General features: G+C 39.3%; 1 protein-coding gene across 1 annotated transcript; it reads right to left on the bottom strand.

Annotated features, from left to right (window-relative positions):
* Nucleotides 1-226: 226 nt before the first annotated feature.
* LOC106586888 (interferon-induced GTP-binding protein Mx-like) lies at nucleotides 227-10124 on the bottom strand. Its single transcript, XM_014174615.2, has 12 exons — nucleotides 9944-10124; nucleotides 9406-9543; nucleotides 7806-7960; nucleotides 7302-7440; nucleotides 7020-7218; nucleotides 6761-6839; nucleotides 6528-6650; nucleotides 5810-5942; nucleotides 5471-5629; nucleotides 2550-2626; nucleotides 2005-2202; nucleotides 227-1134 (listed from the first exon to the last, which is right to left on the bottom strand). Exons 1-12 carry the CDS (start codon nucleotides 10122-10124, stop codon nucleotides 913-915), a joined length of 1803 nt encoding a protein of 600 aa, XP_014030090.2. The 3' UTR covers nucleotides 227-912.
* Between the last annotated feature and the right edge of the window lie 7883 nt (nucleotides 10125-18007).

An 18007-nucleotide genomic window follows, 5' to 3' on the forward strand; every position in this document is an offset into this window, starting at 1 on the left:
CTTGATCTCATTAATTTAATAAAAGTACTAAACAAATCACCTTAAACATCATGTATAACTAATCATTCCAGTTTTAAAGAGGAACCTGACATCACCACACATTGTGCCTTCAAAACAAATCACTAAGCTAAGGACCATGGAACTAAATACCTCCTTCTGCAACTTGGATCCTGGACATCCTGAAGGGCCGTCCCCAGGTGGTAAGGGTAGGTAACAACACATCCTCGACGCTGATCCTCAGCACGTTTAATAAAACAGGCATCACGTTTTTATAATGCCATTGTAAAATTATTCTCTACATTGATGCACTCTGACCAATCAGAAAATGGGTACAACCTTCATTTCATTTGTCACTTTCAGTAATATTATCAACCATCTTCACATATTTCCTCAGAACATTTTGAGATGAAAACATAACACACCACATTGCAGATATGTGATGATACAACAATCACATTTTATTTGAATCCCAATTTTGACTAAATGTAAAGATGCCCATCATATAAAATGTTCTGTATGCTGATCAAATGTAGATATAATTATTGCAGGCTTTGTTGGCTACATCTCAGAATTTCTGCATTGACAAATTGTCAACCACAGTCTACTAATCTTGTCATTGGCCAGTTAAAGGCGATCCTCTTGGTCCAGCAACCTTTTACGTTTATGGCCGACTTCTGGTTCTTCCTGTAGGATTTCACTGGGGTCGTCTGTACAGCATCTCACTGATCTTAGCCGATCTTATACATTTGTTGAATAAAAATATACAAAATATTGCTTATTTTACACATTATTTAAAATATATAGCATTTGGAAAAATTATTGCCCTTCCCAAAAATCTGGTTATACTTCTATAAACCTGTTTCTTTTTTTGCCAACATCTCAGAATTTTGTAACTGACAAGACATCACCCTCTCAGACGCTGCTGATTTTGTCATTGGCCAGTATAAGGCGATCCGCTTGGGCCAGTAACTTTGCACGATACTGTCCGATCTCTGAATCCTCCTGTAGGATGTTATCAGTGTCATCTCTGTGTAGCAGATCCAGCATTTCACTGCACACAATCTTAGCTGACTGCTTCAGGATGAAGTAACAGATCATCATGGGCACCTGGTCAGCCAGTCTTTGCACCACAATCTGTGAGAGAGGTGAGGTGGGATGGAGAGTAAGGGCCCAAAGTGAAAATGGCCACAAGGCAACCAAAGTGCAATATACCACAAAGCAACCCTGCCACAACAATGTATGTTTGAAACATTTGTCAAAAAGCATTAATGAGAAATCTGATCATCCCACTGATAATGTCATGGATTCATTGTACAGGCTGGAGCAGAGCTATATCATGTATATAGAATAGGACCAACTTTTAGAACGGACGCCATGTTACCGCCTTTAAGCATTCCATTTATCCAGTCATGACAAGTATGTAGATTCTAATTCTAGACTTTAAGTTACACAGCATTGTTTAAAAAAAAATGCCATGAACTGCTATTGGTCAATATTGCCAAAATGGCTGCCATATGGACATTGTTGATTATACTGTGTAATGTAAATCCATCATAATGTTATTATATATTATACCATGGCATTGTTGAATACTCGTTACTGATTGGCTTGAAGGGCATTCTAGAGCGTGCACTATTTCCCTATAACGCAAGATACATCAGCACGGTACTGCATTGTTGAGAGAGCTAGCACATTAGCATTTTGATTCACCTTTTATACCAGCTGTGAACTTTGTGATGAATACATGTGATTTGATTTGATGCAGCAACCTCATTGTCCAATCTCTAATATGTCTCTGGGGTGGAGTACCAGGCTAGCTGTAGTCCATACATACACGTTGAGATCTACACAAATTTGTGGAAGGCCCTGATGAGAAAGTGTGTGAGTTTGTCGATAAGCATGCTATATAACATGCCAGTTTTATGTGAGCTGCAGGTTAAGTTAATTAGATTTTATTTCTGGAACACTCTATACATACTGCACAGTAGATGTGTTGTGTTGTACCTCATAGTATGCCTTGAGCAGCCCAGGGTACTTGCCCCTGGTGTCCTTATCTTTGTCTTCTGCTATTTCCCCCTCCTCCAGAATAATTTTGTTGAAGATTTCATCCTGTGTGTAGACCTGCATCTCCATCTCAAACTGCTCCACGATCCTCTCCTTCACTATGTTTGACTGCTGTTCCTGGATTGTTTCAATGTTTCTCTGAGTTTAAACAAAGATTAAGATTCCATGAGGACATAAAGAATCTTGGATGCAGGGAGGCAGTGAAATACTGTTACTGTTTCAGATAAAAGTTCAGTTCGATATGCTCTAAGTATCTTAAGGTGTTTTATTTTGAACATTTCAGGGTACAATCCTACAATGGACAACCTGTAAATTGGAATTCTTCATAAAAATATATTGTGATTTTTAAGTGCTACTTTGCCTCATGTATTCCTGCCTTCTTGTTAGTGCCTCTAACTAAGATTTCAATTTCAGCCTAAAATCACAGAATAGAGAATTGAATGATTATCATGTCAGAGCGCTTAACAGTTTACAATTGTCATTACCTTTGAGACCTGATGAAGATAAGGATAATTCTTAAAGCACTCTTTGGACAAATGATCAAATTGCTTCTGCACCATGTCTGAAAAACCAAAACAAATGTATTTGGTAAGAGATGTTAAAAGAGACAAATGTATTTGGTAAATAGATATTCCACAAAATGTTTTTATTTAAAGGACTATTACAGCCAAATTACAAGTCAATGGTCCAAATATTATAATTTGTTTATGCTTCATGTCCAAACAATCATTGAGTAACTTCATTGATCTACACCATCAATTTGAGATACATTAGGATCATTTTGACATGAAGCGTGAAAAATGGAAACAGTGTCCAGGTAAATTAAACCAAAGCATGGATTGATGTCACCTTGTCCATAGACTGCTTACAGGGTAAGGAAACCAATATGTCATTTTGTAATTTGAGTGAACTATCACTTCAACATGTCCTATTTTGTTAATTAAAGTCAATGTCACATGCACAAGTACAATGAAATACCATTCTTGCAACCTCTAAACCCAACAATGAAGCCCTAAAAATAACGTAAGGTAGAACAAAAAAACTAGAGAAATAAGAACACAAATAAGTAAGTAAGTTATATACATGGACAGTTCCAGGGTCAGTAGCTATATACAGGGACAGTTCCAGGGTCAGTAGCTATATACAGGGACAGTTCCAGGGTCAGTAGCTATATACAGGGACAGTTCCAGGGTCAGTAGCTATATACAGGGACAGTTCCAGGGTCAGTAGCTATATACAGGGACAGTTCCAGGGTCAGTAGCTATATACAGGGACAGTTCCAGGGTCAGTCCCAGGGTCAGTCCCAGGGTCAGTAGCTATATATAGGGTCAGTTCCAGGGACAGTAGCTATATACATGAACAGTTCCAGGGTCAGTAGCTATATACAGGGACAGTTCCAGGGTCAGTCCCAGGGTCAGTCCCAGGGTCAGTAGCTATATATAGGGACAGTTCCAGGGTCAGTAGCTATATATAGGGACAGTTCCAGGGTCAGTAGCTATATGCAGGGTCAGTTCCAGGGACAGTAGCTATATACATGAACAGTTCCAGGGTCAGTAGCTATATATAGGGACAGTTCCAGGGCCAGTAGCTATATACATGAACAGTTCCAGGGTCAGTAGCTATATACAGGGACAGTTCCAGGGACAGTAGCTATATACAGGGACAGTTCCAGGGTCAGTAGCTATATACATGAACAGTTCCAGGGTCAGTTCCAGTACCATATGTACTATGTGGAGGGATACTGAAGTGGTATGGTTAGATACTGTATGTATAGGGGTAAGTTGACTAGGTATCAGGATATATGATAAACAGAGTAGCATCTCAGTATATGATGATTGCAAGTGCTTGTGTGTTTAGAGTCAGTATACGTGTGTAGATGTTGTGTGGTTGACCAAATTGAGTGAGTGCGTGTGCGTGTGCGTGTGTGCGTGTGTTGGAGTGACAGTGAGTGTGTGTAGAGTTCTGACAGTGTGCATAGAGACAGTGCAAAGATACAAATGAATAAAGGGGTCAACTTAGATAACAAAATGGTTACCTGACTATCTAGTTAGTAGTCTCATGGATTGGGGATAGAAGCTGTTCTGGAGCCTGTTCAGGAGCTGTTTGTCATGCTGATAAGATAATTATCTAATAAAGGTAAATGAATCAATGAACCATTATGAATTATAAGTCATGTAGTATGCTTAATGAATAATCAATGTAATGATCAATTAGTCCCAGAAAGTCCAGGAACCACTGGAGAGGGAGAGAAATGTGTGTGTGTGTTAATTGGTGTAGAGAGCAGGGGACAGATGATCAAGGGAGTTAAAACTTCAAGGGGTTCCTAACCTTGAGGGAAAGGAACAGGCTGACCTGGATGGTGATAAACAGTCAAAGGGGAGATGCAGTTCACCAACAGTTTGTGTGTAAATGCGTGTGCGTAAGTAAAGAAGAAACTATATAATGACTGTTTTGTTATCTTGACCTCAGAACGTTCTCTGAATAAAGCTGAATGAACCTTTTGCAGAAAGCTGAGTCCTTGCCTAATTATTTAACCCATTGTCTTACAAACCTTGGGAATTAGTCAAGGCTTATTGATTATTGATTGTTATCATTAAGATATAAAATTATTTTAACACATGCAGAAGCAGAAAGAACAATCTATGGTTTGGGTGTCTGGGGTCTAACAGTTTTCCGGGCCTTCCTTTCACACCGCCTGATATAGATGTCCTGGATGGCACAGTGCTCTGCCCCAGCGATGTACTGGGCTGTCCGATCCACCCTCTGTAAAGCCATCTAATCGAGGGTGGTGATTTTCCCATACCAAGCAGTGATGCAGCTAGTCAAGATGCTCTCAATGGTGCAGCTGTAGAACTCTGAGGATTTGAGGGCCCATGCCAAAGCTTTTCAACCTCCTGAGGGGGAAGAGGCGCTGTCTCTCCTTCTTCATAACTGTGCGCATGTGTGGACCATTTTAACTCATTAGCGATTTGGACACCGAGGATCTTAATGCTGTCGACCCGCTCCACTTCAGCCCTGATGATGTGGATGGGGGTGTGATTCAACAATACCTGCTTTCTTGGGTGCTTACTGCTTAATATAATAGGCATGTTTGTCTTGTCATTACTACCATAGAGACTCATGCATGATGTTCAATAAAGGGGCTTTTGGAAAATCACATTGATCCTAGGGCTTTAACGTGTACGCTAATAAATCGAGAAGCAAGAACAGGGAGTGAATTTAATGAATTAACTAAAATGAAACAAAACAAGATACACGAGTAGAATACAGACATGAAACACAGAACAGAAACAATAAGGTGTGTAACGATGGTGACAGGTGTGCGTAATAATGATTAAATGGCAACAACAAGCACCAGAGAGTGGGAGAGAAGGAGTAGACGACACAAGGGCTTTTGGTCACTTACCTCTGATTATCTGTAGTGTCGTCATAGCTGGTCTCTTAAGTTCAGCCACTAGTTTCTGAACAACACGTTGAAATACCCTGTAGTTACTGAATCCTGGCAGCTCACTTCCCCTGTGCTTCTGATCATATTCATCCACCACTTGTTGCACTACTTTGTGGTCTAAATTCAGGAAAACAATGTTAATAATTCATTGAAGATTATAATCACTGTTGTATGACTAAACTATTAGTAATATATTAATTATATCAGTAAGTATTAGAGATATTTGGAAACAAATATTTATTGGTTAGACATGGTATTGAGATGAGCAATACCCGGGCTATTCAAAATTGTACCTACAATTAGATTTGTCATTTTGCAGACATTTCATCCACTCTGCAAATTCCTTTCGCATGAGCACAAATAGATTTTCCTCAACGATAATATCCCCTTTGGACAGTTGGGTAATCTGATCATTGAAATCTGTTATGACCTGAAGAAGGAAACATAACACAATAAAACATACCTGTTTCAATGTTTATTAATATTTAGTCCTTTTAGATTACTGTTTAATGAAATGGCTCCACAAGACCCATCTATCCTTATGTCCTCTACAGATAATAAACAAGAACTATCTTACAGTGGCTTGTCCAAGTGTTTTTGTAAAATCAGCTGTCAAGATTAAGTATTGTTTAACCTGGTGACAAACATAATCAGCTGGATTTTAAGGAAGGAGAGTGGAGGAAGTGGGAGTGTTAAGTGGGATTGTGGAGAAAATGTTAATGCTGTTTAATTTATCTTTCTGGACAGTGTGTCTACTCTTACACCCGTGTTGCAAATCTGACCAATCCAAAAGGTAGAGGATTTGCAACAGAGTTGATGCCTTTACACCAAGTACCATTGCCCAAATACTCTATAGGACATTCTCCTGACAATTTAGCAAACCATGACAATAACACACCTGGACTACTGTGCAGCAGTATGGCTTCCAACCCTACATCATACATGTTTATAGAAATGTTGTACAAAAGAAGAAGTTTACGAAGCTGAAAGATGGAAAGGTGAAAGATGTTCTCACCTGAATGAGGTACTTCCTCTTCTCTTCAGGTTCCAGGGGAGGCCCGCTCTCTATTTGACTCAATAAATGCTTTACCTCCCCCAGCTGCTCCTTTATCTTCTTTGACATCTGGGGCAAGGATTTCTGACCAGGAGCAAACACACAACAAGTTAATAGGTACCAGACCACATGTTTTCCAGTGTGCACTGGGTGTAGGGAGAACAGATAAACATTGGGTATGTGGTTGGACTAACTTTGATGTGATTGACCAGGGCATTGCTGAGCTTGTTGGCTAGGCACTTGGTAGATGCCTTCTCCTCACGCAAGAGGGATCTATACATTGAAAAGGAGAGAAAATGTCAGTTAACCCTTGGCCTCCAATGGTCACTCCCCCACGGATATCTAATTAACATAATACAAACAAAAAAACATCAAAATCCCTCTGTTTAAGCTAGAGATATGTGTATAACAAAGATGCACGTTTACTTAACACATGACAAGAACACATTTTACCTGAAGTGCTCGTGATTTTGGAAGAATTCCAACTCCTCCTCAATCGCACGAGTTATTGACATGTTTTCATCAATTTGCTTCTGACCACGACATTTCACAATGACATAGCCCATATTGAGAATGATGACTTTGTTGTGGACAATTTCCAACACATTCTTCTCTGCTCCCGGGTCTATCAGGTCTGGCTTTGTCAGAATGGCTTGAAGACAAATGAAAAGCATTATGATAACTGCTAATATAAAAACCCTATAAAAAATACATTCATCTATATCATTTCTTTACCCAGAGTTCTTGTGCCTTCAGGATCCATTTCTTGTGCCATTTTCAGGGCCTCTGTTGTTGCTATGTCAACATTACATGGTACCACCACTAAAATAATGGTTCTCTTATTCTTTATGAATTTCGAAATGAGATTCTTGATCTAGTAAAAAAGGAAGAGGAATGTGACAAAGCAGTCAGGATGCAAGCCTTTGACCGAGTTATTTGATTAATCTACGAGATGGTATCAGACTGCTTGTTCCCGTGATATCGCCCTGTGTGGGGAACTCTGTTCTTTATGGTTCTGAAGCTCAACCTTCCTCAAAGTCAACACATTTCAAGTACCTTTCACCAGAATCAACCATCATAGCTATGTGTACCTTGCTAGCAATTATGGTAACAAGTCTGTACACCTGGCTAAAACAATTCATCATTAGTGAATCATAAGCTGAGAGACAAGAGTCATGAGATAACCAAGCAGTGTACTGGACAAAGTACAAAAGCTATACACACTGACGTTAGACTTACTTGGGCTCCAATGTCATCTGGTTGTCCTTTCACAGCCACCCTGGTGATCCCTGGTAAGTCAATCAGACTGAGGTCACACACCGTGGAGGATGTGATCTTTAGAGTGATCAGATCTTCACATATCCCCACTCCCTTTCCAGCTAACGTGTTCTGAGCTGTTAAATCAATGGGAAAATATTGATGAAATAACAGATGTGGTTGTTAATTGCTTGTTTGTCTGTCTCATACCCCGACAGAAATCTTCTTATAATATAATATATATTCTGTAGTTCTCTATGGTAAATACCATACAAACTTTTCCACAATAAATTATAATGGATATGTCAATGGTGGTCGGTATCGTTTAAGATAAGGGAGAACAACATATTTCTTATGAGCATGGCCTTATTTCTATTACAGCATATAGGATGACTATCATTCATATGCCATTCACCCAGCTCAATGAAACATCAATAGGTTTAGGCTACTACATCATACTAAAATGTTTCCTATACCCATCATCAGGTTGCTACGACCTAGCCTATGAATGAAAGTTTACAATGCAGGTGCAAAAGTTGAGAGAATTTTTAGTAATCAAGGTGACAGACACTGACACATTCAATACATTCAATTAGTCCGTTTTAAACGAGAGTTTCTATTGGACAAATTCAGGTATGTTTATCCCTGTTTCGTTCCGTTTGCTTCCCTTTGAGAAAAAAAAAATCTACAGAATTGGTGGAATGAATACAGCCCTGTTCACACGCAATCACAGTTCAATTTCATAGCAGTCAAATACAAACAGCATGATCCCTTTGATCATTGTATAGCTAATTCCTTCTCCCACCTACGCACTCCCCTCCTTTCACGTTTTCCCTTAAGGACTTCAGTGCACAACACATCAGCTGTCTGTGACCAGATGAAAAAACCTTTCCAAGTCAAACCTTCATATCTGCGCTACACACAGGCTACATCATTGTCACCATATTATATCATCATAGTCAATATAGCTACTAGAACTAACACGTTAGTAAACCTGCTACAATCATGTAGTACAGTGTTCAGTCAGCAGCAAGCAGTTTAGCAGTTACGCCGGCAGGCCCCAGTGGCTAACAACTTATAAAACCTAAATGTTACCTTGACTTGGAAGAGTTACTTTGTTTGATAGCCATAGCCAGCTAGCTAACATAGCATCCCTCTCTGTTTGAACCTGGTGTCTGAGTAGGCTAAACTAGCTAGCTAACTTCGCTAGCTCAGTAACTGAAAGTGTCTTTAATTGTCTTTTTTTTGTTGCTTTTTTTGTCTTTCTCTCTATTTTGGTAACCTACTCACCAAATGTTATGTATTGCAGTTCTAGCTAGCTGTAGCTTATGCTTTCTGTAATAGATTCGTTCTCTGATCCTTTGATTGGGTGGCTAACATCTCAGTTCATGTTGCAAGAGCTCTGATAGGTTGGAGGATGTCCTCCAGAAGTTGTCATACTTTCTGTGTAAGTCTATGGAAGGCAGGGAGATTCACTGAGGAGGATGGTCCTCCCGTCCTCCTCTGAGGAGCCTCCACAGGTTAATGTACAGTGTAGAATAATATGTCTGTGTGTTTGTGTCTGTGTTCGTTCCCATCTGACCTTGTTCAACATGTCTCACGACTTCTGAAGGTTCGTCAAATTCATTTCTGAATTTCCCTCCGTATGAAATGACAGCCTCCCATTTCACTGTCCTGTCGTTACAGAGTTGAAGTAGCAGTGGGCACCTGGTGACAATACCTGGAAGTACCAATGACAGATCATTATACTGTATTACAGAACAATCAATACAACAATCAATATGACAGTACAGTCAACAACGGACCGGGACATGAATTTCATGATAAATATTTAACTTCTGCAGGCTACAGACAACAAGGTAGCTCTAATGTTCTGAAAGCATGTCAAACATTTACAGTGCCTGACTAAATGGTTAGAAAACTCATGTACAGTTAACATTTTCTGTAAAGTTTTTCTGTGGTTACCAGGTTAATTTGAAGGTTCTAAACTTTTCAGTAATGTCCGTGTCTCTGTGGTTCTATTGTACTGTCTGTTTCCTGACCTCGTCTATGGACTTTGGGTGATTTGGGCATGACATTTAAAACATTTAAAATATTCAGGAAACAATACAGAATCTCACCAGTCCCTCTGGGCAGCGCCACCCCAGAAAGGGTCTCAAGCACAGAGCTCTTTCCTGAACTCTGGTCTCCCACCACAGCAATGGTTGGCAGTGGCAGCTCCTTATCTATCCCTATGGATCTCATGTAATCTATTAAGTCTATGAAGGGCCGGACCTTCTCCGCCAGCTGGTCTTGGAACATCCTAGTCAGGGGTACAAAACGATGCAATTCTTAATTGTTAGTTTGTTGGTAGGCTTATCCATTGCTAAATTGATTATTTTACAGTTTTTCTAGTAAGTAACTCACTATGGCCAATGCATGTTAAAGTAACTAACTAGTAAATAACTTTGGCGTACATGGGACAAGAAAATACTGCACCATGCAAAACAAAATGTCCCACTATTTACTGCATAAATAATCACCATCAACAAACAATTCTGAATATTAGGATTATAGTATTGTGGTACAGCGTAGTACAGAGTAGTACTGCAAGTGTGCAATAACAACTGGAAAATGGAGGCCTTTTACTGAAGTAATGCTGTCCCACCTCGGTCCATCTTCATAAGACATGTCTCTCTTCCGCTGAAATAAAAGAGAATGAAAGCTAAACCATTTAGATGAAAATACAGAATAACAGCAATGCATCTGTATTTTGAACTGAAGTTATTATAATCTAAATCATCACATCACTATAACATAAGAGGAGATACAGTCTCACATGTCCAGTTCAGAACTTAGAATTTGCCAACTGTAATACACTGGGTATACCAATCATTAAGAACAACTTCCTACTGTTGAGTTGCTAGAGCTGGCTAACATTGAACAAGGTTGGTTAGCTCCCAGCACTGTGGCATTGTTGGCACGTTGTTCATTGTTGTTTAGCTAGCTAATGTTAGCTGGCTGGCTCCCTAGCGGACGTTATAATTCATTTCCCAGAGCTGTTTGCTTTTCTAGTTAGAACCTAACCTTAGGCATTGTTGGCACTTTGTTCATTGTTGGCACTTTGTTCATTGTTGTATAACTAGCTAACGTTATCTGGTTGGCTCGTTAGCTAACATTACGTGTGTACAACACCAATTGAGTATGGCTGGTGTCAGTAAACGTCTGCAAAAAAAGAGTAATGAAATTGTTGACAGGAGAGCTGGTTAGGCTGTTTTCATGTTATCCAGAGGTAAACAAATCATCGGACAGTGTCAAGTGTGCCACCGAGAACGAAATGAGATGTGTGTGGCTAAAGCTTAAGAGGGTGTGAACGATGCTGAATGGGTGTAGACAAAGAAGAGCTGTTCACAAGATACCAAAACATTCAAAGGAGATTTTTCTCAAAAGTGAGTTTAAAAGTTGATCAACTTTCAAAGCAGAATTAATTTCCCATTGTTCCTCAAATGCAGTGTATGATATATCATTTTGTAGCTCTAAGTCTCTACTTTTATCCAATGTAAAAAACACCATTTCTCATTTTGCTACATAAAACCGAATCCAGGTGGTGAGTCACAATTTTTTCGGCTTTAGGCCTATGTTACTTAGTTGATGATGCAAGTTCTAGGCCTACTGTTGCTCTGGCCTATAGGCTTTCTCTGAGTTCTATGCTTCAATTTCTTCAGCCGCCAATGGATCACAGTGTATCAATGTGTCCATATGCCAGAGGCTGGTGCTCATGCCGTAGTTCAATTTAAACTTTTAGATTTTATCATTTTACTTCAGATTTGTATGATTAACCACCTAACAATGATTTTGAGAAAGGGAAATGTTCAGTTTGAAATGAAACTGCTCCACGAAAATGAGAATATAAAAGGAATCATCACTGGCACGCAGATCGGCACAAATAGTAGGATAAATTGTAAGCTTCCCCAAACTTGAAACTCACAAGTTGCTTATTACACCTGTAAAAAATATTGTGAACGTGCAAGTGCGTGCACACATAGGAAATCCAGTGAAAAACAGTCCGCCTATGGAAATCAAAGGCCGTCCAACCGATTGGTTCTGGCGCCGACCCTGGAGGTTAATTCTATCAATACACGAGGAACACATATGACTATGACAGCTAGAGCGTACCTGATTGGTTGGGCTAAGCACGAATAGTCATTGAAAATAGTAAAAACATCATATTCATACATTTTTAACCTATAGCATTAATTGACATGAACTGATGGCCGACAGTACATTTGTTGAAAGTAAGTAGTGTTACAAACCAGAAAATTGAGGTAAGACAGATATTCTGCACTTCTTACCAGCTGTTAGTTCTGTCCTAAGTCTGTGTTACTCCCTCCCTGCTGACAGATACAAAAGTAACGGTAGTTCTGTTCCTGGTCTATTTAATTTGACTCATTTACCCTAGAAATGAAATTACAGTTGCTAATGGTAGAAGACATATATAAGTTGGTTGTCATAAAATATGGTGTCTCTAGCTCTATCGATCTGTTGAGTAAATAGGAAAAAAGCTATGTGTTACTTTTGTCCCGGTTCTCCCCTAGCTCCTTTTCCAACTTATTGAGTGTAGTAAATACAACCTTTAAGTGAATCTTTTGTTCTCTTGAAGTCCTGAAACAAGTATTTGCATTCTTGAAGTCTAAGAGCTCAACGACCTTTCAGAATGAGAATACAGTAACTGAATGTTGACTGAGACTACTGTTGATACAAGTATTAAAGGTAAAACTACTTAATGACAACTATGGTAGAGTTAATTCAAGGTTAAACAATTTAATGATTACTATGGTAGAGCTAATTCAAGGTTAAACTATTTTATGATTACTATGGTAGAGTCAATTCAAGGTTAAACTATTTAATGATTACTATGGTAGAGATAATAAAGGTTAAACTATTTAATGATTACTATGGTAGAGATAGTAAAGGTTAAACAATTTAATGATTACTATGGTAGAGTTAATTCAAGGTTGAACTATTTAATGATTACTATGGTAGAGATAATAAAGGTTAAACTATTTAATGTTAACTATGGTAGAGATAGTAAAGGTTAAACTATTGAATGATTACTATGGTAGAGTTATTTCAAGGTTAAACTATTTAATGATAACTATGGTAGAGATAGTAAAGGTTAAACTATTGAATGATTACTATGGTAGAGTTAATTCAAGGTTAAACTATTTAATGATTACTATGGTAGAGATAATAAAGGTTAAACTATTTAATGATAACTGTGGTAGAGTTAATTCAAGGGTCCTCTAAAAAAACGGTGCCCCTACTTCATTAATTTGGATAGGATAACCAAATGAATTACGATAAATTAGATACATTAATTATTCCACTAATTACTTCATAAATTGTCTTGAATAGCCAGGGGCACAACTTTGTTTTATGTTTTTTTATCGATTCGGATAAACACTCCAAACAGCCTACCGACCGGTCGAAGGAGTCCGCATTTTCCTGAAGCACACCGTTGCCTAGTTTTGTATCACATTCCAATGATGGGCTCCCGAGTAGTGCAGCGGTACAAGGCACTGCATCGCAGTGCAAGAGGAGTCACTGCAGTCCCTGGTTCGAATACAGGCTACATAACATCCGGCCGTGATCAAGAGTCCAATAGGGTGGCGCACAATTGGCCCAGCGTCGTCCGGGGTAGGCCGTCATTGTAAATACGAGTTTGTTCATAACTGACTTGCCTAGTTAATTGAAGGTTAAATAAAAAAACTTTTAAAAACTCGGGCGGAACCAAAATGCTATTTCAGAATGTGGGTTGCGACATGTTCCCCTATCACCTGTGACAGTTCTGCCCGTCCATTGCCAAAGACCCACAACACAGCCAAGGTCCCAAATGTTGTTCAGGAATATGGAGTATTGATTGAGAAAAGTGGGTAAGACTCACTATAACATGCATTGACCGATCAAAACCTAATATAGACGTGACTATAATAACAAGGCTTATAAAAGGTCAATGGGATTCACTGAATTTCAGACAGACATAAAATGTTCTGCATCGTATCACTGTAATAACATCGTTATTAAAAAGCTGTTTTTTGATATAAATATGAACTTGATTGAACAAAACATGCATGTATTGTATAACATAATGTCCTAGGGTTGTCATCTGATGAAGATCATCAAAGGTTAGTGCTGCATTTAGCTGTCTTCTGGGTTTTTGTGACATTATATGCTAGCTTGAAAAATGGGTGTCTGATTATTTCTGGCTGGGTACTCTGCTGACATAATCTAATGTTTTGCTTTCGTTGTAAAGCCTTTTTGAAATCGGACAGTGTGGTTAGATTAACGAGAGTCTTGTCTTTAAATAGCTGTAAAATAGTCATATGTTTGAGAAATTGAAGTAATAGGATTTTTAAGGTATTTGAAAATCGCGCCACTGGATTACACTGGCTGTTGTGTAGGTGGGACGAATTCGTCCCGCCTAGCCCAGAGAGGTTAAGAATCCACCACTTATTGCATATCCTCTATGGGCTATGGGGGATGCTTGCGTCCCACCTACTCAACAGCCAGTGTAATCCCGTGGCGCAATATTCAAATACCTCAAAAATGCAAAAACTTCCATTTTTCAAACATATGACTATTTTACACCATTTTAAAGACAAGACTCTCGTTAATCTAACCACACTGTCCGATTTCAAAAAGGCTTTACAACGAAAGCAAAACATTAGATTATGTCAGCAGAGTACCCAGCCAGAAATAATCAGACACCCATTTTTCAAGCTAGCATATAATGTCACATAAACCCAAACCACAGCTAAATGCAGCACTAACCTTTGATGATCTTCATCAGATGACAACCCTAGGACATTATGTTATACAATACATGCATGTTTTGTTCAATCAAGTTCATATTTATATCAAAAACCAGCTTTTTACATTAGCATGTGACTAGCATGTGACTAGCATTCCCACCGAACACTGCCGGTGAATTTACTAAATTACTCACGATAAACGTTCACAAAAAGCATAACAATTATTTTAAGAATTATAGATACAGAACTCCTCTATGCACTCGATATGACCGATTTTAAAATAGCTTTTCGGTGAAAGCACATTTTGCAATATTCTCAGTAGATAGCCCGGCATCACAGGGCTAGCTATTTAGACACCCAGCAAGTTTAGCACTCACCAAAGTCAGATTTACTATAAGAAAAATGTTATTACCTTTGCTGTTCTTCGTCAGAATGCACTCCCAGGACTTCTACTTCAATAACAAATGTTGGTTTGGTCCCAAATAATCCATTGTTATATGCAAATAGCGGCGTTTTGTTCGTGCGTTCAAGACACTATCCGAAATGGTAAATAAGGGTGACGAGCATGGCGCATTTCGTGACAAAACATTTCTAAATATTCCATTACCGTACTTCGAAGCATGTCAACCGCTGTTTAAAATCAATTTTTATGCCATTTTTCTCGTAAAAAAGCGATAATATTCCGACCGGGAATCTGCGTTTAGGTAAAAAGAGGAAAGAAAATAAAGCACGGGGTCGATTCGTACACGCGCCTAAGCCCATTGTCCTCTGATCGGCCACTTGCCAAACGCGATAATGTGTTTCAGCCAGAGGCTGCCTCGATATCATTCAGCTTTTTCCCGGGCTCTGAGAGCCTATGGGAGCCGTAGGAAGTGTCACGTTACAGCAAAGATCTTCAGTCTTCAATAAAAAGAGCCAAGATGAACAACAACTTGTCAGACAGGCCACTTCCTGTTCAGAATCTTCTCAGGTTTTTGCCTGCCATATGAGTTCTGTTATACTCACAGACACCATTCAAACAGTTTTAGAAAATGTAGGGTGTTTTCTATCCAAAGCCAATAATTATATGCATATTCTAGTTACTGGGCAGGAGTAGTAACCAGATTAAATCGGGTACGTTTTTTATCCGGCCGTGTCAATACTGCCCCCTAGCCCTAACAGGTTAAAGGAGAGGTCACAATTTACGCGATAAATTGGTCCATGCTAACTGCCAGCCACAAAAGATAGGCTCTTTTACGCCCTCTTCCGAATGGTAGCTATATATGCAGAGGTTGCGCACAGTGCAACAATATGAACAGTGAATATTTCTACCACCCACATACAGGAAAACGGTTCAAAATAAATGACATAATTACGTGCTCCACCACCATGTTATCTACATTATTAAATGTCCATGGGGGCTATGGAGGTAAAACCTCTTGTTCTCTGAAACAGAGAATATGTGAACATAAATTAAATTAGGAGAAACGACAGGGATTATCCAGTCGCAGTACATTTTAATGACCTAAACATAATTCTACCTTTAGATTTTGTGGCGTAGAGAAAGTCAAGATATCAGACAGGGGAGGTGATATTAATAATAATCTGAGCAAAAGAGAATGTTTTGGGATTTTCACCCTCCAGACATTTTTTCCTAAAGATCTTAATGATGACATGCCTATATATGTTATGTTGTAAATGTGAACATGAATTATGCGCCTATTTCCGATTACTCTGACGTTTTTCTCTTCTCTGTACCCAATGATTTATGCAAACTTGCTTGGTAGGTCGATGTCCTCATTGTGGTTTAACAGACGTGTTTAATACGTTTTATATACACACTTTATTATAATGTTGATGAAATGCATATTGTTATATTTGGTATCACTTGTTTTCCCTCGACTCCAACCCCATTCGATGCGTGGAACTGATGTGGGTGGGGCTAGGTCTATATAAGGGTGCTAATTTAAAAAACTCACAAAAGCTCTGACGAAGGCCAAACATAAAGCTTATTAAAGAGCAGTGATACTATCAAGAGCAGTGAAACTATCAAGAGCAGTGAAACTATCAAGAGCAGTGATACTATCAAGAGCAGTGATACTATCAAGAGCAGTGATACTACCAAGAGCAGTGATACTATCCAGAGCAGTGATACTATCAAGAGCAGTGATACTATCAAGAGCAGTGATACTTTCAAGAGCAGTGATACCATCAAGAGCAGTGATACTATCCAGAGCAGTGATACCATCAAGAGCAGTGATACTTTCAAGAGCAGTGAAACTATCAAGAGCAATGATACTATCAAGAGCAGTGTGCGGTTTCTTTTTTTCTCATTTTATTCAACTGTTACCATGCACCTGCAAAAAAGATAGCTCAGATGTGGAGTGCCTTTTGAATTTTGAACTACCTTTTAATGTGAAAGCTTAGAAGCAATCATGCATGATTGGCTTACAAGACCGTCATGCTTGATTGGCTTACAAGACCATCATGCTTGATTGGCTTACAAGACCGTCATACTTGATTGAGTGATTTGTCTTGTAGTAATGTGGTGCCTGTATTTCCTTAAACTTTTTTATTTAGCAATATATTTTTTGGGTCAGTAGGTGCCCAACATAACAGGTGGTGGTGTGTTGGACACAGTCACTCATATACAGACGTCTAGAGCCTGACTGCATTCCTGATTTATGTAACCGTTAGCTTACCTGTGTAATATTGACATAAGCTCAAAAACATTTACTTTGCAAACAGCTCTGGTGGACATTCCTGCACTCAGCATACCAATTGCACGCTCCCTCAAATTAAGACATCGGTGGTATTGTGTTGTGTGACAAAACTGCACATTTTAGACTGGCATTTTATTGTTCCCAGCACAAGGTGCACCTGTGTAATGATCATGCTGTTTAACCAGCTTCTTGACATGTCACACCACATCTCCACTTCGCTGATCCTCAACACTGGGGCCTCACAAGGGTGTGTGCTCAGCCCCCTCCTGTACTCCCTCTTCACCCACGCCTGAGTGGCCATGCACGCCTCCAACTCAATCATCAAGTTTGCAGACGACAACAGTAGTGGGCTTGATTACCAGCAACGACGAGACAGCCTACAGGGAGGAGGTGAGGGCACTCGGAGTGTGGTGTCAGGAAAATAACCTCACACTCAATGTCAACAAAACAAAGGAGATGATCGTGGACTTCAGGAAACAGCAGAGGAAGCACCCCCCATCCACATCGAAGGGACAGCAGTGGAGAAGGTGTAAAGTTTTAAGTTCCTTGGCGTACACATCACAGACAAACTGAAATGGTCCACCCACAAAGACAGAGTGGTGAAGAAGGTGCAACAGCGCCTCTTCAACCTCAGGAGGCTGAAGAAATGTGGCTTGTCACCTAAATCCCTCACACACTTTAACAGATGCAC

The sequence above is a fragment of the Salmo salar genome, chromosome ssa25 (assembly GCF_905237065.1).
Source record: "Salmo salar chromosome ssa25, Ssal_v3.1, whole genome shotgun sequence".
In the NCBI taxonomy this organism is placed as follows: domain Eukaryota; kingdom Metazoa; phylum Chordata; class Actinopteri; order Salmoniformes; family Salmonidae; genus Salmo; species Salmo salar.

Excerpts from the sequence above, each read along its gene's own strand:
- LOC106586888 (XM_014174615.2), bottom strand. The coding sequence starts at position 10,124 with ATGTTCCAAGACCAGCTGGCGGAGAAGGTCCGGCCCTTCATAGACTTA. Across the intron at positions 9,544-9,943 it reads GGCGCTGCCCAGAGGGACTG|GTATTGTCACCAGGTGCCCA; the intron begins GTGAGATTCTGT and ends TGGTACTTCCAG. Across the intron at positions 7,441-7,805 it reads CAGATGACATTGGAGCCCAA|ATCAAGAATCTCATTTCGAA; the intron begins GTAAGTCTAACG and ends CTTTTTTACTAG.